Source organism: Chanos chanos, chromosome 2, assembly GCF_902362185.1.
Source record: "Chanos chanos chromosome 2, fChaCha1.1, whole genome shotgun sequence".
Taxonomy (NCBI): Eukaryota; Metazoa; Chordata; class Actinopteri; order Gonorynchiformes; family Chanidae; genus Chanos; species Chanos chanos.
Window position 1 is genome coordinate 13,538,826 of NC_044496.1, and position 27,510 is coordinate 13,566,335.

General features: G+C 39.9%; 2 protein-coding genes across 2 annotated transcripts; both read right to left on the reverse strand.

The window, feature by feature from the left end:
- Positions 1-230: 230 nt before the first annotated feature.
- On the reverse strand, positions 231-7,566 carry depdc7a (DEP domain containing 7, paralog a). Its single transcript, XM_030766744.1, has 9 exons — positions 7,551-7,566; positions 4,840-5,272; positions 4,129-4,256; positions 3,275-3,467; positions 2,366-2,586; positions 1,447-1,589; positions 933-1,058; positions 726-804; positions 231-445 (listed from the first exon to the last, which is right to left on the reverse strand). Exons 1-9 carry the CDS (start codon positions 7,564-7,566, stop codon positions 231-233), a joined length of 1,554 nt encoding a protein of 517 aa, XP_030622604.1.
- A 4,538-nt stretch (positions 7,567-12,104) lies between these two features.
- On the reverse strand, positions 12,105-27,069 carry qser1 (glutamine and serine rich 1). Its single transcript, XM_030766359.1, has 13 exons — positions 26,828-27,069; positions 22,751-22,854; positions 22,474-22,635; positions 18,612-22,223; positions 18,152-18,408; positions 17,622-17,738; positions 17,130-17,263; positions 14,616-14,833; positions 14,286-14,423; positions 13,962-14,059; positions 13,667-13,813; positions 13,397-13,492; positions 12,105-12,808 (listed from the first exon to the last, which is right to left on the reverse strand). Exons 1-13 carry the CDS (start codon positions 26,932-26,934, stop codon positions 12,668-12,670), a joined length of 5,331 nt encoding a protein of 1,776 aa, XP_030622219.1. The 5' UTR covers positions 26,935-27,069; the 3' UTR covers positions 12,105-12,667.
- Positions 27,070-27,510: the final 441 nt, after the last annotated feature.

Sequence of the window (27,510 nt, forward strand, 5' to 3'; positions counted from 1 at the left end):
CCATTTGCATTTGCACTTAATTTATTAACATTCACAGTATAAATAAAAATATTAATGTTTCTATTTACATGTTCTTTACAATATCTATGTGACATTTTTACATGACATTTTACATGACATTTTTACTTCTTCTTCTTGTTCTTCTTCTTCTTCTTCTTCTTCTTCTTCTTCATCTTCATCATCGTCGTCTTCTTCTACATCCCATGTATCAAATAATATAGTTATTTCAGCTACATATAAGCATTAGCAATTCTGTTTCCAAAATACTGCACAAAAATTTCAGGATGGCCTTTGTAGAACTGTCCAAGTAAGCGTCTTTTTTCCTTAACAGAAAGCTTTGAGTTTTCATGAATAGTTCTGAGTAATGCCCAGAGCTCTTCCTTTGTAGTTTTCTGAACAGATTCTACATAAGCCTCTCCTTTGATGCGTCTGCAATAAGTTGCACCTAAAGCAAGATGGAAATGAGACGGTTTATCAGATTATCAATTTGCATGTACTGATAAAAGTAAATGTAGTTCCTGTTAACTTATTAAACGTTTTAAATTTTTCATTCCAAATGCATTCATCGATTTCTGAGGAAGTAATTTTGAGCATGCAAGTCTTGTGTTTTTTTTAACAATACTGGAGAAACCAATCAGTCACCCATGACAAGAGCTTCTTGAGTAACTCCAAAACACACTAAAGATGTCACAGCTTAGATGGAAGCATAGCAGATCTTGTTTTACCTGTTATATCATCTGGATCTTTCCCTCTGATGATACTGATTAGTTTCTCCGTCACAAGCTTGTGTAATGGCGCTGGGATCTGTAAGATTATAACAACTGCATATTTTATCTAACTTACCTTAACAAAACAAAATGTCTAGAACGGACATGGTGTCCATGTTACTTACTTTAAGTCTGATTTCATTTTAAGAGAATTAATCAGCTCACCTTGAAAATTTCACAGTTATTGTCCACCATAAATAGCACCAGGAGATCAACCTTCCCTTTGGCCAGTCGAGCACTGTACACTATAGCATTTGAGAATGCCCTTTTCACCGCCATTCTGTTCTCAACCTGAGGACCAAAAGGACGGCAAATTGAATACGCATACATCTGTGTCATTAACAGGAGCAACAATACGATCAGTTTTAGTGCTGTCTATCAGACTCAAGGAGACTTACAATGACATACCCCAACATACTCCATTGCACAACATTTTACTGTAAAAAATCTTCAATGGCATAGATTCTGCATAGAATCTATGCAGATAAGAACATCATATGTCTGAACTTCTACTGGTTTCAGGTGATCTTCATTTTCAGGTAGATTTTAAGGACCTCACAAAGGAGGTGTGCTTTTACCAGTTTCTCTTTATCATCATTGGAATGTTCTGTTCTCATAAAAAGTCAGTGCCAAAAAAATTTTGTTTTTTAAACCTGGTCCCTCTGACCTCTGGTCTCACCTCTTTGTGTAGTTTCACTTCTTTTGAGTTGGCAGCAATAGCCATGAAATGCAATAACTTGCGCAGCTCCTCTCTGCTGCGCGAGTCCTGCAACCTCAGACAGAGCTGCAGTGCCTCCGTAGCCTGCTGCTGCTTCCCATTTACTGTAACAGAGTAACAGAATAGTTTTATAAGACCACCTAAAGGCTCTAGAAGAACATCGACATTCTAATATTCAACAAATCACCAAATTCCATTCTGAATTCTGAACATGTCATAGCCGAAGGGTTTGGAATCAGTTTTATACATAATAAAACATTTCTGGGACCTTTAGAGTAGCACCTCTGAAAATTGTGAAAAAAAAGTCCTACGTATACTGTGTAAGCATCTAAGGCAATGAGACCATGAAACATAAGAAATACAACTTAAGACTCCATTTAAAAAGCGCAGAATATTTCAAGGGAAATTTGACACATTCTCACATATGAAATCGTTCACTGTATCTCTATATTTTAGAATTATTTTTTATAAAATCTTTTTCAGTTTCTTGTAGCTTTCCTTTTAAATTGCTCTTTTTCCATAAAAACCTAAAACTACATTGCTATGTCGTGCCATTGATGGCAATGGATGTCTCCAGAGATATTACAATGAGTCCATGTACCTAAAAGCTCAGTGTCACCTCTTAGATGTTTCACATATGGATTTAAACATAGGTTGCTCTCTCTTCGTGTTCCACCATACAGAATGTAGAAGGATTTGGTATTCTACCAGGAAGATAAGGACCAGCTGCCAGATCTACTACTGGATGTCCCTTAGGCACAATTTACACATCATCCCTGTAAGCCACCTAAGCTCACTGGATAAACATTAATGTAGCGTTTATAGACCACACTGTCCATTACTTAGTTATGAGCACTAGTGTGACTCTCTTCCCTCTTACCTAGCAGCTCACAGATGCCCGTGTAAATGTCAAATACATGGTTGCTGAGTAAGGGTGGGTGCTCTGGCTGGCCATAGTGTTGAACAAGCACACCATAGAGGAGCTGCTTGTACTGTGATGTCTCCTCTGAGCACTTGGCTAACCCACGGCTAAGCTCCACAACCAGCTGATCTGGTAGGAATTCGAGACAGTCCACAGCAGCTGACAGCCAGTCATCAGCCCTGGAAAAGAGACGAAACAAAACAGAAGGTGAGTAAGAGGAGATCGACATAGGTGAGGAAAAGTTGAGACAGTTGGATAAATTTTAGAAGCAAAGTATCAGAAAGAAAGAGAAAGAGTGAAAAAAAGAGATATAAATTGGGCATTTGACATTCAGATAAAAGACAGCTTGCTACATGGGAAAAAATCTGTAACCCTTGAAGTCTGAGACCCTAAAAAAACACAGCACTGCAAACATTGCATAATAATGATGACGTGAGAGAGCAGGCCCCATGAGTCTGGTCACATCATGCTATTGTACCAATGCAATCTAACTTGCAAATATCCCAAATTTCTGCTGTCCCACGTACACAAGCGTAAAATCATAACTGGCCGGGCTGCAGTTATACTAAAACCAGATTTTCCCAGCGTGAGAGCTTCCCTGTTTAATTCTGTCTTCAAGGTCTTATTAAATTGGATAAGAAAAATTGTAAGGGATGGGGTGAATCAGCCTACACATGCATATAATTCTAGTTTTCATAATCAGTAAAAGAGTTTTCAATCAAAGGAACTGAAGGAATTGTCAGTCAAAAGAGCATGCGCTGTAAAAAACAAGGCTTTTTTTTCAAAGAAAATCAAAGCATCCAGGAAAAGGAGGTCATGTAATTCTCTATTCATTCTAATTTTCTTAGAGCAAGCAACTCCACGTACTGAGCCTCACTGAATGCTTTAAGAATCTCTCGGTCCAGGTAACTGCTCGTGTAAACAACATCAGGGTCACTATCCTCCCTCTCCATGGTTTGGTGCTGGTTCCCCATGCCCTCCAGAAGGTTCTCCAACAGGGGGAGCTCCATCAACTGTAACAGCCTCAACACTACCTGCTCCTGCCACACCTCATTCACCACTAGGAAGGAAAGAGGAAGGTCAGTCAGTCAGAGATAGCTTCTCGGTTCACTTTTCACACTCACTCATACACCAACACATAAAACAGTCTTTTATGTGTTTTGAAGTTATGTGTTAAATTAATTCATAATTTTGCTGAAGTAGGATGGATGAGATCCTAAATTGATATCACACATTTTTTGAATGAAAAAAGATTCTGTATCATGTGAACATGATTAGACATTAAGACAGAGCTCCTATTATGAGGTTCTGAAGACCTATTACTTGCTTGTTCTAGATTTTCTTAGTGATGTGCAGTTGTGTTCATACTGTTCTCATTTACTCTCACAGGAGATGTGAGATGGACTTGAAGACAAAATGTAAAGCTATTTTTGTGCAGTTTGCTGTGCATTGATATATTCGTTGAATATTAAAATGTAAACAACAAGAGACATTGCTCAACATCAGTCTGTTAAAACAATCTATCAGAAAGATTATTGATTTAATTACATGTCAAGAAGAACGAACTTCCTTACTAGTTTACATCACAATGAGTTTCAATAAACAGTCTCGCTATGAACTTAATTATGTTCTAATATACATTAATTATAATCTTTATAACATCTCTATTACTAGTCCAGAGCCGCAAAGATATTCATGATTAAATTCATAATTTCACTTACTCTCTTGTGATAAGCCCAAACTTATCATCTGTGGTGTAACAGCTGAATTAAATTCCAGGTTTCTCAAAAGGTCTTCCAGAGACTTGTCAGTTTTGATGGTCGAGTTATTTGAATAAACTTCCTCTTTCCTAATGATTCACAAACAAAATATAGTTGATGAGCTTATACACTGACATTACAGCAATGGCTATTATGTTACATAAGTTAAATAACCTTTGACTTGATGATGGAAAAGTGAATATCCAAGAATGGAATAAATTCTGAAAGTAGCATTACATTTTAAATTGTAACTTTTCATAGCAGATCTGTAGATGATTTACCTGTACCAATGACTCAAAGAACCTGAAGGCAGTTTTTATGCTTCTCTAGTAACTACACATAGTTGTTTTCTAGAGTTTTCTAAGGGTCAAGGGGATGGATTGTTCCTGGTTTACACATTCATGAGAAAATCTGCACAAAAGAATTCCAGTTCACCTTTAACTAAGTCTAATTTTTCTCTATCACAAATGATCACAAATTTGTGTGGTATCTTTCCTGTTATGATATACCATTCTCAATATTTTACAAAGTCAGAATCATGCTGTAAAAGCCTGACAAAAATCCCTCCATTTGAAATGATATAGACTAGAAAGCTGCACTGAACATCCAGTGAAATGTGTATAACAAGGAGAGAATATGATTTTCACGTCAGAATAAAAATGAGCCCCATACCGCTTAATGTGTGACCTGTGCGTGTTCCTTTCAACGCCAGGGGAGTCATATCCACTTTCAATTGTGTCTGAGCTTGTTGTGGTTGGGCTTGGTAGATCTATAAACCTATAGAGGCTGCAACTACTGTCTTCAAACGTTGCCCGTGCTTTCTCTTTCCCAAACACCTTTGTGTCAACTGCTTCAAACACCCGTGATTCCATGAGAGCCTGACACAGGCGAACTGCTTTAGAACGTGTCACCTCCGTATCTCCGAAGAATTTGTTCTGAATGATGTGGGACAGAACTACATCCACAGCCTCTGAACCCACGAAGCAGTCATCATAGGACTTGAGGTTTTGTCGCCTCCGTTTCACCTCCACCCGTGCTTGGAGGTTGTTGATGATGCTGCTCCATATAAAGGTGGCCCGGAATGGCTTACCAGCCATCCCGTGATCTATTGGAGGAGACATACAGAGCTGAGATCTGGTCCAAATGCCACACCAGCATTGAGAGGTAATCACTCAGATTTGATCTGTGACTGTCAAAGGTGCTAAAAAAAACTCAGAATATTTATTTGATGTTTACTATGTATAATCAGTTGCACTAAGCAATTTAACTGAGACATTTCAGTAGATTTTCAACTTTTTAAAACTAAGAAAAAAAAGAAAACAATCTGGCTAAAACCAATATTATGCAAGCCATAAAACTCAAAGCATTAGGGAATCATTTTTTTTCTAACAGACATTGTTTCAACTGTCCTGGAAACATCCAACTCTGAAGCACTTCTGGGATCTACCACAGTTCTCTTTCACAAGGGTGGCCAGCATCCTACATCATAAAAACTCTCAACACATGCAGATACAGTTACAGTGACCAACCCATCACATTTGTGACACCCACTCAGTAGAGGCCGTGCTTCAACTTCACAATAGTTGGCAACAACACAAAGGACTTTTCTTCTTGTCAGTCTCTCCAGACATGGGGAGGAAAGAGGGGAAGGTTATACTTTGTTCTCTATAGTCTGATACGTGAAAGTATAGATTCCATGTTCCATTCCATTCCGTTCCATTCCAAATTTTAAAACCATGTCTTCATTTGAGCCTCACTGATGACAATTAATACAAGAAATAATTCTGACAAATAAAATATTAAAAGTCACATAAAATGAGGGACAAAATGAAAGAGGCACAGATAGATTCACACTCTTTCACTCAGCTGCACTGAAAGTGCATCATAAAATAACCTTAAATCAAATGCATAGGAGAGAGGAACAGTGGTTTCAACTGAGTGTGTATCTTGATGAACCACGGTTGATAAGGAGTTTCTTTATGAAGGTTAGCTGGGAGAACGTCACATACTGGTCCATATATTTGCATGTCTCTGAACAATTGCATAACCTCTGAGCTCATTCATTTTTTTCCCCCCATCAATTGTTGTGCACTGTTTTCATGCAGAAATGTTGATCAATACATCTAAATCAAAACGAAAAATAATGTCTGACTTTTTATACAACAGCATTGTCAAACATATAGCCAACAGACTATTAGTCTGTATAGTTCTCCCAGTACTACACCTCACTCCCTAATTCTATATTCAGATATCTATAAATCAGATTTGCCTTTGTTTATTCTCACAAATATATCAAAAATGAGAAACAACAATGCCAAAATATTACAGTTTAGGTAGTGTTATTCTGAGTCTGATATTCTGGTGTCTTCAGCGATAAGATTCTCAGGGAACCTTAATTGAACCAACTGTAGGGAGTAAATGTCCTTAAAGAATATGCACCAACAGGCCGAACAATGGAAGAGCAGTACAGCAACTGGGTGATAGAAGACAATACAAGTCATTGGACAGATCTTATCCTACTCTGGAAACATCCTTGTAATTACACGGTAATCCTCAAGATGGTTATCCCATGATAACTATACCAGGCGGGAATTCTGTGTCTCCTTGGTCAAGGACAACACACTGGCGTATTTGCACAACATTCAAGTAAACAACCACTTTGGGACTCGCTTGAGCGCACATTTGGTCCCCTGAAGGCACATGGTGACTAGTAGGCTACTCACAGAATCCAACACTGCGATCCTCAGACGGAATCCAACAACAAAATTATGCTTATGTGATTTTACTTGGTTCATACCAATTTATTTGGTTAACAGTTATGAACTGCCCCATATGAAAAAATGCGACAAATTTGGGCAAGACTCTTAAGGCGCAGATAGGTTTGGCTGATTTTTCCACGGTGCGTTCACAAGCCGATTTCGGTTTAAATAAACTTCAGATATAACCGGCTTGTTAACCGGGTCTTAGAAGACAGTATTTGCTTTCAACTAGCTCATATGGTAGAAGGCACTAGCCTATTTTATAAGGAAAGCTATCACATTTATTCAACATAAACAATCTGTAGAACGACCGACAACTGTAGGACGCCTTTTCTTTAACTGTTTCTGGCAGCTTGTGCGACTTCGAATAAATTAGCCTACTCCATAAGTACACTCAATACCAAAAAGAAGGATAACAAAGGCTGGTTTATGCTAAATGTTAACACATGGCAACACATATTTGATGTATGTTTGAACTGACTTATTAAGAAAATACTAACCAGCGAGGACCAAAGTCTAGAAAAGTGAGCAACACATTTTAAGGGAGACCTTCAGATACATTTATGTGGTGTCACAATACCAGACACAAATCAGTCATTAAATAACAACGGATATGCCAATTACCTGGAGGTCGATGCATAACTTTGTGTTTTTCCCCGACTAGATACGTAGATCTCTCTCACAGCGCAGCGCAGCTAACACTCCCTCTATCACAAGTGCCATTCAATTGCCACCCTGATTTCTCAGATTGTGGGCTGTGTGACGTCACTGAAAAGTCAATCCTAAAAACCACCATCCTTTCACATGTGTAACCTGTAGTCACAAACGAAACTAACACGTTGTTGTCAGCTCAGCCAGTGACCATCAACTGAAGAATGCTTTGTTAAAAATTGTAGAGGGCAATCGAGACCTTAAGACTACTCGAAAGAACAGTTCAAATAAATAAGGATCGCCACAAGTGAGTTATTAAAATTGGACCCAATGCATGAGTTGTTTATTTTTATTTTGAAGTACTCAGTTAACGATAAGAGTAACCCGAAACAATGTGTGATGTATAAGTAACAGCCGTTTATAGTCGGATAAAACGCAGGTGCTAGCAAATATACGCTTTTCTTTCTTTCTTTCTTTCTAACAGAGCTACATATTTTCTCACTTATCTTACATAACAAAGCTACATATTTTACGAGGAATAAAGATCTAATGGTCAGTTATCAAGCCTCTAACAGTCCTGTCTCTTTAAAAATTTCCATAACTTTCTGATTCAGCTGGTCAAACATAAAAAAAAGTCTGATAGCACACATTGGCATCAACCATATCATTTTCTTTGCCGTGGAGAAAGGTAGCTTAAAGACTTGGAACAAGGACAGTTTGATGTGTTCTTATGTCACACTTGACAACATTGGCTATATTTATTATATGTACGACTTTACGTCATTCATTCCCCCTGCTCTTTGACAACTTTTGACAACTTTTATTGAATTGTCAAGGCATAAGAAGTCAGTATTAAATGAGAAAACGATGCCTTGGAAAGACTTGGATCTTTTTCAAATATGATTTGTGACTTAAAGAACAGTTACAACAGACAACATCACCCAACTTGTTGTTCACTCTAAATCTGTGTGCTACAAAAGGATCTGCTGTATCGGTGTTGCCACTACGAAAACATTAGCGTGACACGAGTGGAACAAGGCGAAAGGGGAACCAGTTTGACAAGGAGGAGGGAAGGAAAGGTATTCGCTGGGTCCTTGACTCCTCCCTCAATCGTCACCTTGCTCTGAATGAGACACTTCGTCAGTAATTAAAATGAAAGCTAGCACAGACACTGTATTTACCTTTCAATACACGTTCTCACCCTGTCTAGCATGTCTCATTCATTATACTTATTGACTGCTCTCTCCCTGAAGCCTTTTTCATGATTCCTGGAGAACTGTAGAACATACCTTACCATTCCCAGAAATCACATTGAATACATGTGGAGTAAGGCTGTGAAATACTAATGAATATTTTAAAGTGAAGATTCAGCTGGACCACATTCATGAGACATTTAATAATAAACTAAAAAATAATGTGTATTTCAGTATCATAAACTCTCAGTAGTCCAACCCTGATAAAAAAAAGTAGTTAAATATTTGAAAACAATACTAAGTTCTCCACAGAAAGAAAATGTAGTTTAAATCAAATCCCGTCTGCTATCATCATAAATGCCAATGACCAATGAATCCATATGGCATTCTGGGTTTTTTTTTTTTTTGGTCACAGATACCTAGTACTCTGTAGACATTATGACTTACCTGTTCCGCGCAGAGTGCTAATGATGTACAGAGTGTCAGTTTCCAAATTGTGGGTCTGAATAGAAAATCCAGGCTGAAATCAGATCTTATGCTGTTTAAATGAAAGTGTAGTCTTCCGTACAGGAAATATACATGTGACCTAAACTGGTTTTACCGCTCCAGCCTCCGCTTCTGAGCTCCTGAGTGCCACTGTTTTGTAAGCATGGCCACGGTCATGTACTTCATATTCTTAGAGTATGCATTCCTTGCACTGTTGGTGGATTTGTCATGAAAACATCCAAATAGCTCAGAGCACAGCTATTTAGGCAATCCAATTTGGATTAAGCAAAACAATGCAATGTCTATACTGCTTATATTAACATCAGGTAGAATACGGCATGTTCATCTCCTTCACCCTTCATATTATTGAAAGTCTTGTCTTGGAGGCCAGTCCTGGGATACAATATGGTGTAAGATGTTAAAATACAAAATGCATTGTGTTTCACTGTTACTGTGTACGGCTTGATCATTATACTGTTTTTGTTTTTCTAAGACTGTAATTTTCCATTGTGATTCATGGCCTTCCTTTCACCACTTTCATATATGTATTACTGTTTCCAACAAAACAAGAAGTGAGAAAATGGATTAAAAAAAAAAAATCCCTGCTCCAAGGTATCATGTTGTTCAGCTTCCAATACATACGGCTTTTAAGTGTGTAGCCATTTATAATTGAATGTACCAAGTGCATTTGACAAAGCTGACAAGTTAATTAGATGTTATAACATTACATGTTAATATGAACAGTTTAAAAAATGACCACACAATGACTGTTCTTCTTTTACTACGATGCTGAAGTGGATAGAAGCGAATGTGAATTACAGTTACAGTCACCTGTCTCAGAACATGTGGAAAATCCTCTTATTAGGACCTTAGGAACTTACACACTTATTACCCTTGATGACCATGTTGTAAGAACCTTCACTTCACATGGGAAGACCAGTATCTTCAGTGCTAATAAACAAAATTCCACTGTCACTGAAACCATCACAGTTCCCCAGTCAGCATCAAAGGACCCTCACAGTCTTGTTCCCACATATACAGCTATGCATTTATCAATATTCATATGTCTCTGCTGCAGGGCAGACATTTGTGTTTGAACAAACATTCATTTCTCCTAGCAATATGCACAGTGGAATCTTGAACGCCCAACACTGGAACACACCGGACAGTGCTGTTTTTCATGAGGGACTGTCAGGGAACAGAAATATCTTTGTTTGGGGTGGCAGAGACATTTGGGTTGCTGCATTGTGGCCTGTTACAATCATATTTTATTCAACAGGCTGCTGACTCTTTTGGACTGCAGAGGACATGATCTTAGTCATCTGTCTCATTGGATGGTTGTTACATGAGGCAACGTAGGCCAGGCCAGTTTGGGCCATGGTTGCAGTATGGACACAGGACACATTGGATCGATGACAGATGATGCTTTTGCGGCGATTGTTCAGATTTTTCAGTTTCATTTCAACACAAGAAGTAAGTGCCTGTGCACACAGCAGGTAGATATGAAGCCACGCAAACAGAGGTTAAACAAATCAATCCTGGCTCTGTAAAGGAATGAAACTAGTGAGCAAACACATTGGCTTAGCCTTCTTCCTCACTCTTTTTGTCACCCAAGCCTGCCTGTAAGAGGTGTCTGTACACATGTGATACTGGTCAGACGGGAAGTAGAGAACAAACAGGAAAAAAGTAACAATTGTTGGCTTTTAGTTTGCAATTCTTCCTTCTAGAGCTCTACATATGGGCAAGGTGACATTCTGATTAAGTAATCTTAAACCTTAATACTATGATGTTTATTTATTTTCTTGCATTGTCATGCGTGACCATGCTGTGTAGTGTTTGTCTTTTTCCCCCTTCGTTCTTAAATATATTTGTACATTTATTTCCTGCAGTTCCTTGTTATAACCTTCACTTTACCCTCTGCCTTCTCGAAAAACTAATGTCTGTATAACCTTGACTTTCTGATATCAAAAGAAATCTGAACCCATTTATGGGAACTATGTGAAGCCATGGATATTCAATTTTAATTTTAAAATATTATCCCCTGTCTACACTAGAATGCCTTACTGCCTTAATACTACACCATAGCTCTCATGACACAAAACACCACCATCTCTCTACACTTCTTTCTTTTCTAAAACACATCCAGCTGTTCTACTGAGTAACAAAATGTATTAAGATTCCTAGCACCTGCTCTCCTAAACTTCAATCCAACACTTAAACACACGCTAACTGGGCTGTGAGGAGAATAAAAATCTATGTTTTGTGTAAGAAATACATTAATACAAATTTGTTTGGAAACAAATTCTGAACCAAGGCTCTCATTAAGTATGAAATTTATTTTTACATAACAGAAAATAACTGCAGTGTAACACAGCTACACTTGAAGAAAAACGTGGTTGGCCTAATGTTCTGCTTAAAATCTAGCTAAATATTATAAAGAAAAAAATTTTTCAGATATATGTTATAATATACAGTATGCAATTGGTATAAGTTTATAGAGATTCTCTGCTGAAAAAAAAGCACATTATATAGACGCACATGGAAATGATGACAATATTTCCTTTATGTGAAAAATACACCTATTAGTGAGATAAAATTTATGCTTTGGAGGGGGGGTATAAAAGCAATTTATTGTTTTGTCTTGGAGAAAATAGTTCAGCTAATTGCTCTTTATTACATTAAAATACAACAAATGCAGTATTAGAATTGCACCAACTCCAAATTTATAACCTTTGTTACAACAAAAGGAGTTTACGAAGCATAAAAGTACTCTATATTAAGTCAACTTCATCCTTTAGGGAATGCATTTGACAAAAGAGCTCTCTTTACAAAATGTACATTATCATATAAATTTGGCGCTCCATTGTTAAAATGGATCTTTCACATATATATTTATGTGTATATATCTACGCACATATAAACTTCCGCTAGTTCCCAACCTAAATTTCTCACAGTTAGGCAATAATGGTTCTGCTGTCTGACTGGAAGTGTATGTACTGCAACTCGGTACACAGCACATACAAAGTTGTTTTGTATGTGCAGCATAGCTGTCAGTCCTGGTCCATTATGTATTGTAAAGAAAACGGATCAGAAAAATATAAAGGTGTGTAAAAAAAAAAAAATCAAAACTGTGGCCAGTTTGGCCAAATATAAAACCATAGAATAGAAAGCATGGTTTATATATAAGAACCACAGTGTAAGTCCATATATTCTGTGGTTATCAGAACAGTTAATCTATGGTGCTCTCTTGTGACACCATAATCACTAAGAGCTTCTTCCCACTGTGCTAGGTCTCAACCTTATTCCCTGCTCCATTAGTGCTTTATATTTGGGGTTATGTAAGGGCCTGCCGTGTCCTTTCATCAAGCTTGCGAATCAGCGGCTTCCTCATCCAATCTTTCATGACACTTGTTACAGGCAAGCTTGCTGCACCTGTGTGATCAGTTCCCCAAACCTATCAAACAGGCCCTCTACCCAGGCCCTATTGCCCAGGCATGTCTGCACGGTCTCCTCCTGGCCGAGGTCCTCACCCCGAGAACGCAACGATGCAATCTGAGGCGACACAAAAAAAGAAATCTTATTAAAACCTTTTAAAAGATTTTTTCAAAGCTTTCTTTAATATTTCTTTAATTTTGACTCAGTCACAGGACATATTCTTCATGTGTGATGAGGAATTGTTGAAATAATTATTGACAAGGTTTACTTTCCAGTACTACACATAGGACACTGCCAGAGCTATTCCAGATGTTTGTAAAATTAGTTTGTAATCTCACAGTTTTGTAAATATCGGTGTTGTTTTGTTACAGTCATAATATTACATAGATCCTGAATGTAGACTTGGAATTTAAATATCTGAGCTGAAGAACAAAATGGAGGGTTATGAGAAGCATCTCAGACCACTGAGCAAACAAGCTCTGTTTAGTTTTCCAACTCCATAAAAGACTAAAGCAAAAGAAAAATACAAGCAGAAATAAATTTACCTGCACTAAACAAGCACACAAAATACATATCACTGTTGACAGTATGTCTTTCGCAAACAGTCAAAATACGATTTACTCACAGGGAGTAAAGACTGCAGTGGCTCCATACACCTACATGCACATATAGACATACACCCATTGAGTCACAGCATTGCCTCACCTCTTCCATACACATCAAGTACGTGTGGTACTTATAGTGCTGTAGAGAATGATAGAGAGAGAACCAGTGAGTCTTCTGCTGGTCCACTGTGTATTCCTAGAGTGAAACAGAGACAGAGATTCACAATTACATTTGCTGCATGAACAATATAAATGCATATCAAATGTTGATACCCTCTACTGGTCAATGTGTGAAATGCACATCTATTGTCACCATTCAGCATCAGTGACGTCTGCTTTTACACAGTGCTGATAAAATCAACATATTTACCAGGGGCAGCTTGTTGGGGGATTTGGAGGGCTTCATCGTTTTCCTGTTGTAAGCCTTCCCACTTAATCGCACTTTAAAGGTAGGTGTCTCACCATCTGTCTTCAACTCTGTCACCACAGATAATTCTGGAAAACTGTCCAATGCATTCTGAAATCAGACAAGGAAAGAAGAAAATTTTACCAGCTGTAAAAAGTACTAAAGAACATAACATAGCATTGTCTCTGAAGGAGGGCAGCAAGCGTTCCAGTTCATAGGTGTCTGGGACAGAGTGTGTTACAAGTGTTGAAATGCTTACTTTGAAAAGCTGACCCATACGCAGTTTGGGAAGCAATCTTCTCCTGTTATCAGTAATCATTCCATCCACTCGCTTCATATGAGGGAGCAGCAACTCATCTGAAAATGGAGCAATCACAGAGGACATGTTATTAAGTCTGACCGTCATCCCTGGCTAAGTCTTACCAATAAGACAGATCTAAAATCATCAAAGGCACAGAATATCTGAGTTTCTCCAAGTCTGAAACATATATTTGGAAGTTGGACTTGCTCTGGACCATAAAGGTAGAGTAAGGCACAGAGTGAGAGAATGACAGTAAACTGTTTCTCTTTCAATTGCCCTCACCATTCTCCCTCTCAAGAGCAACCATGACATCTGCATCCAGAGCCACACTGATCAAAAGCTCCACAAAGCTCCGGAAGGTCTCCTTCATCGTCCTGGTATTCAGGAAACGTGTGGCAAATGGGACTGGAGGCATAAACTCTGAGGTCATCGAGAAAGGTGAAATAACATCCTTTTTCACTTTCTTTAAAATGATCTTACAATAAATAGTAACTGGCTGACAAGAATCAAAAACAAAACAAATATTAAAAAAAGAACAACTATGGGAAGTTGTGCAGCATTCTCACTATGAGTTTATTCACGCTCTCTTTGTAGTTAAACCAAGTTCCTCACCATCATCTTCACTCACAGCCTCTAGAGATGAATCAGAGGGTGAGGCTGAGAACTCCTCTTTCCACCTCTTTCTCTTCTTGGGTGGTGGCTCTGCCTTGGCCTTCTGCTGTTTAGGCTTGGGTCTGGACAGGGGCTTGTTGGCACCAAGCTTGAATGTGGAAGTGTCAGACACAGAAGGAGCCATCCTATGGGCCAGTAGGGCCTTTGCCTGGGAGCCTCTGAGGACCAGAAACACCCGAAGTGAACATAGATGTAGTTTTATCCGAGTTGTTACTCCGAACAGTCACCAGACAAAGATTTAATTGGGCATACACGAGCACATGCTGGTTTGTTAGAACACCACTGTAATGATGTCAACCACAAAAGGCAACTGAATAAAGGGGGACAACACTGTTTATTAGGAATATGCATATTAGACATTCTATTCCTGTGTTTTTGAAAGCATTTTGAAAAATTACAACATCTACTGCATTGTTCTTCAAAATTACAAATAAGTAGGCTTGTGTGAACCACAGAATGATTGTAGAGAGGAATCTGCTGCTATGAGAACATTTCTGCTGAGTGGGTGAGTTTCCATCTCCAAGGCTGACATTTCTCCAAGAGGGAATTTGGGTGAGACAAAAAGACATGTGACACTGTTTGAAGAACAAAGGAAACAGGATTTTTTGATATTTGATGCAGAATTTTTTTCCATCCGAATATCTAGGAGGACAACCAAGACATTCAGTTATCCATGCTTTTATCACCTCTCGGCTAGACTATTGTAATTCCCTGTATGCGGGGTTGACCCATTCCACCCTTTCTCAACTACAAACTGTTCAAAAGCCGCTGCTAGACTTTTAACTGGAACTAAGAAAAGACAACACATCACTCCTGTTCTGGCTCACTTGCACTGGTTACCAGTGAAATACAGAATTGATTTTAAAACTTTACTATTTGTTTATAAAGCCCTCAGTGGATTAGCTCCACAATACATTACTGATCTGCTGATTCCATATTCTGCCCCCAGATCGCTTAGGTCACCCTCACAACAACTCCTCTCAGTCCCCCATCATTCCTCAAAACCAAAGGTGACCGGGCATTTTCTGTTGCTGCCCCCAGGCTCTGGAATAGTCTCCCGTCCCACACTAATACCCCTTTTCCGCTGCCGCAATGCTGGTGCCTAATCGAGCACCGGGGCTGCGCTTTTCCACCGACAAAATACTGGTGCCAGTGCCGGAAAGCTGGCACCGGCACGGCACCACAGAACTGCTGGTCCTAAAAGTTGGAACTGCTGGTGTCAGAGAATCAGTTCAGTGTTTGATGTGTTTGGTACATGACGTTCTCTAGAGAGGTGGGAGTAACAAAAAAAGTCTGACCAAGATAGCGGTAGGCTAAAGGCTATATCTAGCATGAAAATATGTACAGGATTAAAAGATGTATGGGCAACAATTTGTGTCTACATCAACACGGGCTGTTTACATGTTACATGAACGTAGTCGGACCCGGAGTGGTAGAAAAAACACTCTCTCCCGGCTCTGGCTGGTGCAAATAGACCACTGCAGACCATCATTTGAACATTCATTTAAACTTTTGAGCAAGGTGACAGGCTTACTACTTTCATGAATTTTGCCTCCAGAGCGAAAAGTTTTAGTGCAAAATTCGTGAGGTGTTTCGCTGTGTGGACGCTTAGCGTAAAAGTAAAAAGCAAGCAGATACATTCTGTCCGACATTATTATTACCCAAACTTTAGCTACGTAGCGTTCGGTTCCCAAACCTGTGGAAATGCGGGCTGGTTCTCAAAAGGCACCAAGGCAGCACTGGCTCCGCACCGGCACTGGCACCGGCACCGGCACTGGCACCAGCACCATCCTGGTGGAAAAGAGCTATATGTCCTGCCCTCCCACTGATAATTTTAAATTAAATTTAAAGACACACCTTTTTTCTCTTGCTCTTAGTTCAGTCTGAGGTTGCCCCAAGCTTTTTGTCAAGTCCATTTCTAACATCCTCTTACTGCGTTCTAATGTGTTCTTGGTTTTACTCAGTTTTTCTTAATTTCTTATTTTACTACTTTGATTCTGGTTTTATCATTTTATTTGTATTTTGTATTTTTCATTTTCGTCTTGCCTGATTTTGATTTTGTCATCTTATTTATTTTATGTATTTTTCATTTTTTTTGTCTTGCCTTTATGCATTCCTTTCACTTACCTATTTTATCTCAGTTTTACCTTGCTTATCTAGTTTTTGATTTCTATCCAGTATTTCTCTCTGTTCTTGTGCTTTTATTTTTCTTATGTATTTTCTCTCAGTCCTGCTTTTACTCATATTCCTTATTCCTCTTATTCATGTATACCTGTATTGGTAATCCTTCTGCCTCAACTGGAAAGAACTTCGGGTCAACTTCTGTTGTTTTTAAATGTGCTATATAAGTAAAAGTGACCTGACTTACTTAAAATGTTGGTTAGCAGGACATATGGATTCAAGGCTTAAAAAATTCATACCCCACTTGAGTAATCAAACTTAGTAAAAGAGTACCTCATGGAGTGCATTGGCTTGCATCTTGGTTTCCTGCTGCAGACTCGTACATACTCCCGTTTGTTCACAGTGTCCAGAAATTTCACATACACTCTCCTGTACATGGTCTTAGCATCCCCAAAGTATCCCAGGTACTAGGCAAGGGGCACATGATTGGAAGAGTGAAACAGAGGTTTCAATGCAGTTGAGACATAAAATAATGAACCACTGTGTGTTGCATGACCTGATAAATTATGCTGGCAGTCATATAGCAACTTTTTTTTTTTTTTGATACAAAATATCTTTGGATTATGGGCACTGTCTTTGACAAACTAATGGTTAGCTAAACTCAATTTGTGACTTAAATGTTTCCTTAAACAAGGACTGAAATTTATGGTCAAACAGATAGTTATAACATAGTTTATAGCCTTATTTGACAAAATGCTCACAAAATGTATGAGCATGTTTTGCGATTAGATGCTTTTACATACTTATATTTTGTTAGGTACTCACACTGTTGGTGGCTGAAAACACTCGTTTCCCATCCCTAAGTTCAGGTATGAATTTCTGTAGCAGGGCTTTCTGTACCTTCCAGATGGCTGGTGGCTCTACCCCGGTTTTCAATGTTATCTGCAGGCAAACAAAAACCAAACAGGCCACATGATAGATCAAAGGCTCACAAATACAAAGGGCTTAATATAGAGTGAAACAAGCCGCTTTCAATTCTGTGTTGGCTAATGACAAAACACCTCACCTACAATGTGTCATTAATGCTCATTTTATCATTGTTAATGCATCTGTAAGAATGACATTCTTGTTTTATCTGATTATACATGTGCATCCGTGAACATCAGTCAGTAAGTTAATTCCATGAACATAAATTTCAAAAATGCAGACTGATACAGATTGGCCAAAGTAGGAAATCCAGTGTGTTCAAAACCTTGCAACTAAAATCCTATGAAAAGCATCAGAAGGACAAAAGAGACAAGAGGTAAGCAAAGAAGCAGAAATGACACTCTTTTCACTAAAATGAAGTAGCATACCTTTAGGCCTTCGATGTCCTCATTTTTTACCACAAATTCGTCCCTTTCCCGATACATGCCTTCGCCACCACTGTCAGACAACTCCTCGTCAGTAAGGCCTTCGATTGCTACGGTGGAGAGCTGCACAGCCAACTGGTCCGGAGCCACATCCTTCAGCAACTCCTGTGCAGACAGCTCCTTCTGTGTAGCCTTCTGTTCCTCTTGTACCTTGATGGCTGATAATTGTGCACTGGAAGATGGCTCTTGCTTTATGATTCCTGTGGTTTTTACAGTAAGAGTTCATTATATGTGAAGCACTGTTGTATTTTACCCCCACAGTCTGACTAACAATAAATAATAGAAGAAGTCCAAAAATAACACATAGAAAATGAAATATTGTACAGTTAATGTACTGGTTTACATAAGATCTACCAGATGACTTGTTAACTAAAAAACATTTTAACAACATAAAAGTATGTACCTGGCTTCAGTTTTTTGTCCATGGGCTCATCTAAGGAAGATAGAGCAGAGGTGATACTCTTTTGAAGGTCTTGATTCCTCCCAACAGATTCATCCTCATCAGAGGAGAATGATGGTAGTGTTTCTAGGTTTTTTTGCAGCTCCTCCTCCAAGCGCTTTGAGGAGCTCACACAGTTTGTATCAGGTGTCAATGTGGCTGATGTGGACTGAAGTTTACAAGACATGGGCAGAGGGCCAGAAGGTCTCTTAGACGAGGCAGAGGGCTTTCGTGTCCGATTGGGAGATCTAATTGGGAGAGATGAAAAATGTTGTTTTGGACCAGATTTGAGAAAGTCCAGGAAGGATCCAATGAATCCTGTTTTGACTTCTGGCTGTTTCTCTTCAACCTCCCGTATCTTCTGGCGCATCCTCTCCTGCTGCTGGTAGCCATCATGACAACCCTCAGAGGTTGATGAAGAGCCGGTCTCACTTCCTCTTGAATTCTGCCGCTTTCCTTGACTGTTTCGCTTCTGAGACCTGGACTGACTATTCTCCTCCTCAGCAGGTAGCTTGGACGATCCCTTTGATCTGGCTTTCTTTTTGGGAAGTCCTTCACCGGGGCAATCAATCAGGCCTTCTTCTATTTTAATACCTTTTGCTCCCCTGGTCTGACTCTTACTCTTTAACAAACTGGCTTTGCTTATGAGCTCTGATTCCTGGCCAGCCAGGCTAAAGTCAGAGAGGGCCATGTCATTGTTAATGCCACCACCACTGGATTTTGGACCAGAGCCGTTGCTTTGATTTTCACAATGTCCTTTGGATATAGCATGATTTTTCTCTTCATTCTCATTGTTAATGATTTTTACATTCTTAAGACAGTTTGCCTCTTTGTCTGTCAACTGTTGCTGAGAGTTGTTAATAGTGGTGCTTACCCCTTGTTGTGTTTGAGAGTTTGACATTGTAAATGCATGGTGCCCACCAGCTGCTCCTTTAGGGTACCGCTGCAGATCTGTTGTCAGCTGATCTCCATTTAGTGTCAATGTTATGGTCTGTGAGTTAGCAGTGATCGAATGTTGGGAGGGGAAACTGTGAGATTCATGTCTGTTCTCAGCTGACTGATGGTGGCACTTAGAGTCTGTAGGATTGACAGTTAATGGGGCCCCTCCCTCAGAGGAGGTAGCTTTCACAAAATCTTGTGGCGTCACTCCACAGGCAGCTGCTGTGGCAGCCAGGATGTCGTCCACATTGGACAGAATGTTTCTCTCATCTGCTAGCAGCATGGATTCAGGGAAGCATATAGAGCTGAGGGCAAAGTGGTGTTTTGTATCATGTAAATTCAGCTGACTAAAATGATCTTTTGGAGACATGTGCTGCTTGCCAGTCTCAGTTGTGCTAGATCCTTGTTGATTAACAACCTGATTCTGATTCTGTCCACCATTAACACTAGCACTGATCATCTCGTTTTTTGACTGAAGGTACTGAACTGGTAATGACTGCATTTGGGATGCCGGTTTAGATGAGGTCTGTCCAGTATGGAGCAAAGGCTGTTGTAGTAGGACCATCTGAGAGGGCTCCAGCACAACCTGGGCACTAGGAACTCGGATGAATTGTGTTTGGCCCCGAGTTTCTTGACCATGATCTGGATCTGGTTGCGGAATTCTGATGGTCTGGGTCGGGTGGTTTTGCTGTTGAGTGCTGCTTGTTGCTTTGAGCAGCAAGGGATGTTGTTTAAGCTCATCAGAGCTCAGTGGCAAATGGGAAGCCTGTATTAATACAGATTTTTTAGGATCAGGGGTTGCCTGATTGTTGGCACAGGTTACAAGTTGCCCATGTTGGTTCAGTGAACCCATCCTCTCATCCTTAATGGATGTTATAGGTGCAAGGCCCAAGATCTGATCTTCAGAGCGGGAGTTGCTCCGGATCACGCTTTGAGTGTTATGTCGGTCCTCCATCTTGGCAACAACATACACAACGTTGCTCTGTGGCCCTAACTCACTACCTGAAGGAATCTGTGTTGGAGTCACCAGAGACGTCTGCTGTAGTGCCTGCACATTCTGGATGGGAAGCACTCCAACACCATCTTTAGAGGTGAGAAACACACTCTCATCCAGCTTCCCTTTCCCATAAACTGTTTTTAACTCTACTGAGGACTGGTTGTTATGTAAGGCTTGAGCATGAGAGGCAGTGGAAGATGGTGGTGAATGAACAGGCAGAAAGCACTTTTGTGGTTGTTGCAACAGCACATCATTTTTGCTCTCAGAGGGCTGCATCAACATGTAATCTTGGGTTGAATTGGATGTTAGTAAACCGTGAGAGCGAGTGGAAGAAAAGGAGGGACTGGGGGTAAGGGATTGTTCTGACGCATAGCTCTGGGTGTGCATGGCAGATGCCAGCCCTTGAGCATAATAGCTCACAGTGGGTAGCCCCTGAGGATGGGTGGAAGAGTAATTTTGAGAGGGGGTGCCCAAGCAAAGTTCCTCCACCTCAGCTCCATACTGTTCACTGTTTGCTGACGAGGATAACCCCTGCTGCTGACCGGAAGAGTAATTCAGGGACTGGCTTACAGATGTCACGCTCTCCGACTGGCTAGAAAATGAGGACAGGGTCTTGTATATAGAAGGCAGTTTCTCTGGATGATTGCTGGAGAGAGTCTGTGACTGGCTGATACCAATTGGCAGGCTTTGGGAAGTGATGTAGGTCTGAGACTGGCTGATAGATATCAGACTAGGAAGCTGCACTGATGTGTATGGCTGTGACTGGCTAGCAATCACTGAGCTTTGTTTTTTAACTGAGGAAGGGTAGTTCTGCTGCTGCCGGTCGGGGGAATCAGACTGACTATGGGGCTCTACACTCTCATTGGACTGCTGAGTGATTTTGGAAGAACAGTCTTTGGCTTTCACTCCAGACGAGGAGGAAAACACAGGGGAGGGGACAGAGGAGGAATAGGCCTGAGTTTGTTGCAGTGCTGCTTGAGACACTGCCTTCTGTTGATCATTACCATTAACTGTGTGAGCAGAATCTCCTGCAGGGCTACAGGGCACAGGTGTCTGTCGTGAAGGGTCATGCTGGAAAGCAACATCGCTGTCACCAGACATGTAGCCCTGCAGGGAGTGCTGAGCACTGCCAGGCAGCTGTTCTTGGACTGACTGGGTGCTGGAAGGCCTCTGGTGGTGCTTGATCACACTACATTCACGTTGAAGAGTTCTTTCAATGGAGCCTGAGAAGACTGAGGCACCATAAGGCTGAGCCACCTGCTGTGAGTTTCCCAAGGCTGTGGGCAACAGGCTAAATTGAGGCTGCAAGAGGTGCGGGGCAGACTCCTGGGCAGAGCGATATGTGGAGGACTGTGGTGGAAGGCTGGCACTCAAGGAAGTGTTACCAAGGCGGTCAAAGGCAAGAGCAGTTGGCACAGTCCCCTGGGAAGACTTTATCGACAGCAGTGGATCATGAGGGGAAAGCAAACCATTGGATGTGGTATAGGTGGCATCCTGAACAGCTACTGCTGTGGTGGTGAAACTCCGTGTAGAGAAGGCGTTGTGGTGCTGATAAGATGAAAGAGTAGCAGGGGTGGAAAAGGTTCCAGATGATGGCAGAGCTCCAGTGAGAAACAATTCCGTGGATGAGGAGTTTGTGCCTTTAGAGGAAAATAAACAATGGGCAGAAATAAACAAGAAGTAAATGGAAAGTAACCTAACACAGTAAACAATGAATTAAGTCAACATAAAATGTTCACATACAAAAAGGTACACACAAAATAAGCATGCATTTGAGCGATTATTTTATTTCGTATTTGCAAAATAAACATAGGTATCATGGACACGAATATGCACTACAAAGCTTTTCTCCTCATGTCTCACAAAACTCAGCGGCTGTTGTTTACGCACCCGTCTGCCATGAAGGTGTCCTGAACTGTGGGAGAAGAGAAGTGGCTGCAGGTCCAGCCTGAAGGCCTCGGGTATCAATGGCAGAGAAGAAGTTTGTGACAGATGATTCGGTAGTGTTGCTGCCAGCGCTATGCAAACTGGTATCAAAGACTCCAGTCAGACCTGCCAAGTTAAGACAAAATATGAGTACAAGTGAGGAAATTCAAAGATCTGAAGGCCTCGCAATTGTTTATGCATGGTGTAATGTTCCAAACTGTCCACTCTTTAGTCATCTTACCAGCAGAGTGGTGCGTTGTTGAGTATGTGGGATGCTGATGGTTGGAGGCATAAGTCTGTCGCTGGAGAAGCTCTGACTCCAGGTGTGTTGCACCATAACTGGAACTACAGAAAAAAAAAAAAAAAAGATGATTCCTATCCAAGAGTAGGCCTGTCTCACATAACATAAGCATTGCACAAACCCAGAAGAAACAAAATGGTCTGGAAAAAACAAGGTCCACAAAACACATTAGGAAGCAACAAATATACAACCAAGCTGTTCTGGGTCATTATTGGTATAACTCATCCAAAATGAGAGGAGTATAAGGCCCATGGGGAGAGAAACTGAGTGTTTTTGTGATCTTTACCACTGATACTTCTGAATGAAAAATAAAAAATCCATGTTACCAACCATATAATCACAGACTTAAAAGTATTCATTATAGCTATAGCCTACATAACCACTGTCAACATTTTCATGTCACATTCATCCAACAGCATATTATCTTAGTTACCACAGTAAAAGAGGAACTTTCTTTGTGTTTTAAGACCCAGGTTCACAATGCAAGGGGTCAGGCTTTAAAAACTTAATATAACCAAATATGAAAATAAGATCTATAACAAAGTCAGTAGGTTAAAGACAATGACAAGACAACGCAATGACAAGTTTGTCAAAAAGACATAAAGCATTGAAATATATAAGCCAAACTAATAGCCAACTCTGTGCCAGATGTTCAGTCAGCAAAGAGCTTCCTTTGGAAATCACGCAGTTCAAGAGGCATTTCCAGGCAGTCTCTTTGTATGCTCTGTTTTGCGCATGGGAGAAGTTATTACATGCCAGAGCACACATCTTCACTTTGCAAATCTTTGTACACACCTCAAAACTGGAACAACTCAGGTTACAATAAAATTGGTCCTGGCATTTGGGCATGCACAGCCACAACTCATCTGAGTGAATTATAGGCCTAAATCCAAAGTTCTACCAAATGTAAACCATCTTTCCCAGAATGCATTAATATTCCACACAAGACCTGTATTTTCCCAGGTGAGACACTGTGCCTATAAAATGTGTGTGCATCTGTAAAGTTCAGTCTCATTCTGTTGAAGAGGCACACCTTTTGTTCTCATATGCAACAAAAATGAGAGCAAGTCTTCTTAACCTGACGAAACTTCAGTGACACACTTCAGAAGAGGAAGAACTTTGTCTGCACACTCTGATGTCAGATTAAAAATGGAACTTAACATCTTTAAATAGCGGAAGCAAACCTTACATGGAGACACCAGGATAGTAATGACCTTCCACAGTACAGTCATGCTCTCTAACCTCTAACTTGGGATGCTAAGAAATTTCATTAACATAATAACCAGATCATTGTTGCGAAAGGTTTCCTTTAAATGGTTTGGCTATCAAATGCATCTGTTTAGTGCTGATCAACATCAATTATATGCGATCTTCTCTGAAAGTGATAAGCTAACTACGAAACCCAAAAGATGAGCATGCCTGAAAGGGCTTCCTTGTCATGAGAGCATTACTGATTGACAGTCAGTCACAGAGGGCCATCATCAAACATTGTCAAACGCAGGGCCATGGAAACGGAAGACTCTGACTATTTACTTTAATTAAGGTTGCAAGAGACTCTCTAAAGTTAAAAAAACTGAGAATAAAAGTTTGTAAAGTGAGAAGATATGACCCTGGCAGAGGCTGTTGGTTTTTCCTTGATGTCTGCATACCCTTTGGATTGCTAAGAGGTAAAGTTGAGTGTGTGGGCTCACTCTGTCCAAAAGTAGATTTCATATATTCTGCAAACAATAACATCAGTCCATTTTATTGTGAATAGTACTCATATGCAACATAAAAAAAAGCCCAAATAAATAAATAAATAAAGAAGGCTACCAAGGCAGCATGTTAATAGAGCAAGGTAGAGCAAACTGTGAGTCCAATAAACCGAGTGCAATAGCACTTCATTCCTCAAGGTTTCTTACAAGATTATGTGAGAAAGCAGTCATTTATATGTCAAACAAGTTGTCAAACAAAAGAGATTTTCATCAGTGTTATGGATGGAAAAAGAGGCTGATTCCATCTAAACCCAAACTTACAATCAGTAGAACATTGTCCCTTGCCCTTATCTGAGCATCAGTTCAAGATGCTTTTGCACAAAATTCAAAGATGAAACCTTTTTGCATCTCATTTCAATATCCACTCACGATACATGTAAAATAAATACAAACAGTTAATGTTAGGCAGCATAGAACTGTTAAAAGTACCTGTGTGACTTTCATACAAATTTATATTGCTCTGCTATCTCAAACAATAGGCTAATTAAGTTACAGTCATGTATAAAAGGAATGAGCTGGGGTGAAAAGTTATGACAGAATGGATCACTAACATTTGGGGAGGGTACATTATAGGCACTCTTGATAGTTCAACCTTTTTTTTGTCAACAAAGCGCTGAGTGAAATGACTAATGTCAGGTCTACATGACACACTAGCTAGCAATGAATGTTGTACACAGCACGAAAGTCATAAAGTTGTAGAGACAGGGAAAATATATTTAAGGTTGTCTATGTCAAATGGTGGTGCCTGTGTATACCAGGCTGTCCATGATGTGTATTTGGAACATATTTCTACTGATTAGGTGTCACAGACAAACAGTTCCAACTCAGGTCTGTGGTTATCATTTTTTTTTGCCAATGTGCTAAAATGATATGAACACCAGCTTTCCATGATGTACAAACAATCATTTGCAATAAACATGAGATCTGTGGTAGTGTGGTCACAGTTTAATTGAATTTATTTGAAAACCTATTGCACATTTAGAGGTTATATGACCACAATTACACAATTGAAGCTGCAGATTTAGATTTTGCTAAATCATGCTAAAGTAGTTCATCCCCGATAAATTGTGAAGAACAGGTTTTATCATGTAATTCAACAGTTGAGCTTAATCTTTAAATGGTGTGTACAGTAAGTACCTCAGAGATCCCCACCTGCAGCAAATATCATTTCTCTAGATGGGCTGGTGCTTGATGCATATTGGTTTGCATACACCTCACACAGCAGGTTAAGAACCCCTACCTTGGAGCCTTTTATATCTATATTTCAGTGCATTTTGCATGTACTTTAAGGAAACTGTATAACTAATATTAACTCCTTTGTCCATAACAAAGTGAAGACGCCAATACTTAACGATCAACCACATGGGTTATTTGATCATTTCAGGGGGTCAAAGAAATATGAAATTCGGATATGCTGACAGCCCACGGGTGGTTCTAAAAGAGGGAAAGTATGCTATCTATATTAGTATTAAAAGGGCAGGTTTTGACATAACTTCTGTTTCAGTGTGTTAACAATATTCAGAGAGAAAGATTTTTTGGTTTCTTAGCGTCAACATTTCATCGGTCCACTCACATTCTCACCTACACATCCAGTCGATGTTTAAGTGTGACTTTGTCTTTTCCGACAGTCGACTCATTTATTTGAGAAAACGCAGACAGAACAACTACCAGCAGTATGTTCTACTTATTCTCTTTACGATGAAAACTCAAAAAATCAATGCAATTCATCTAATATTAGAAGAATTGTCCAGTTCATAAGCGTTTCATTAAAATGTAAGCCGTCTGCAAGGTAATAAGAACACGTAGCTCTCACGTTGATTATATCAGCGAATCGTCTATCTCTGCAAAGGAATCTATTTAAACAATTTAATGCATTACACTATTGGCAAGTAAATCACCCAACAAGTTGAGGAAGGTGAGGATATAAATCCCGCTTTGCCTCTAACGGGGCATCTCGTGTGGCCAAGTCATTCTCTCATGATTTTCTAACACATCATTATATACGCTGTCTAATGTCACTTAACGTGCAACACTGCTACGAGCAAATAACGTTGATACACCAGTGACTTCTGGACATTCATTAATAATAAGGCAATGTTCGTTGTTTCTTAATTTCGTATAGTTGCAAGCTGTTTAAAAACAGTAAACGACTGTTCGCTAAAACGACAGAACTTTTCACCCCTTCTACTCTGTTTGTTATGCTAGGCCTTCCATCACCGGAATTTTCTTTGGAAGGTGACCCGCCCTCTCCTACATCTCTTACCTTGGCTTGATGCATGCGGTGCTACGCTCGTAGGCCCAGACTGCGGTCTGTGCTGGTGAGGCCAGCGGGTCTGTGAAGCTAGAAGTCGGGTAATTCCTGTCCATCATCCGGGTGAGCTGGGAGTGATGCACTTCCCCGAAAGGACTGTGAGGCAGGCACACATTCAAGCTACTGACCGGCCAAAACAATCACATATTCCTCAAACGGTAGAACGCTGACTTGAGCGAATGTCCTGGGGGATCCACAATGGTGACTTGAAGAGATTAATGTATGTTGATTATCACCGTTCGTGTCCCCCTAATCAAACACAGCTCTAACTGTGCATGGAGGAACTGTAACGTTAGTTGGATCAGGTCCCCATGTTGGTTCGTTTCCCAAGATGCATTTCCGACTGTCTTTCAAAGGTTCGAAGTTTTCTGGAATTTCATGCCTCTCTCTGAAGTATTTCGCTCACAAAAGTGGTTATCAAAATAACGCAAATGCATCAACGTTTAATCGCAAATTAACGGATGAGTTTTATCACGACGTGTAAACACAAGCAAGTAAATAAATAAAATTGATAAAGAAAGAAAAGTTGTCTAAACACTGAATATGCAGAAACGTCATTTTAACTTAGATTTGTAAGTTACTGTTTTACGTTGCAAGGCCACCTAAAGTCACTGCAGGCTTTATTATATTATATT

Excerpts from the sequence above, each read along its gene's own strand:
- qser1 (XM_030766359.1), bottom strand. The coding sequence starts at position 26,934 with ATGATGGACAGGAATTACCCGACTTCTAGCTTCACAGACCCGCTGGCC. Across the intron at positions 22,224-22,473 it reads GACACCTTCATGGCAGACGG|GCACAAACTCCTCATCCACG; the intron begins GTGCGTAAACAA and ends TTTCCTCTAAAG. Across the intron at positions 13,493-13,666 it reads CCCCCAACAAGCTGCCCCTG|GAATACACAGTGGACCAGCA; the intron begins GTAAATATGTTG and ends GTTTCACTCTAG.
- depdc7a (XM_030766744.1), bottom strand. Across the intron at positions 3,468-4,128 it reads TTTGGGCTTATCACAAGAGA|TGGTGAATGAGGTGTGGCAG; the intron begins GTAAGTGAAATT and ends TTTCCTTCCTAG. Across the intron at positions 1,590-2,365 it reads GGGCATCTGTGAGCTGCTAG|TAAATGGGAAGCAGCAGCAG; the intron begins GTAAGAGGGAAG and ends ACTCTGTTACAG.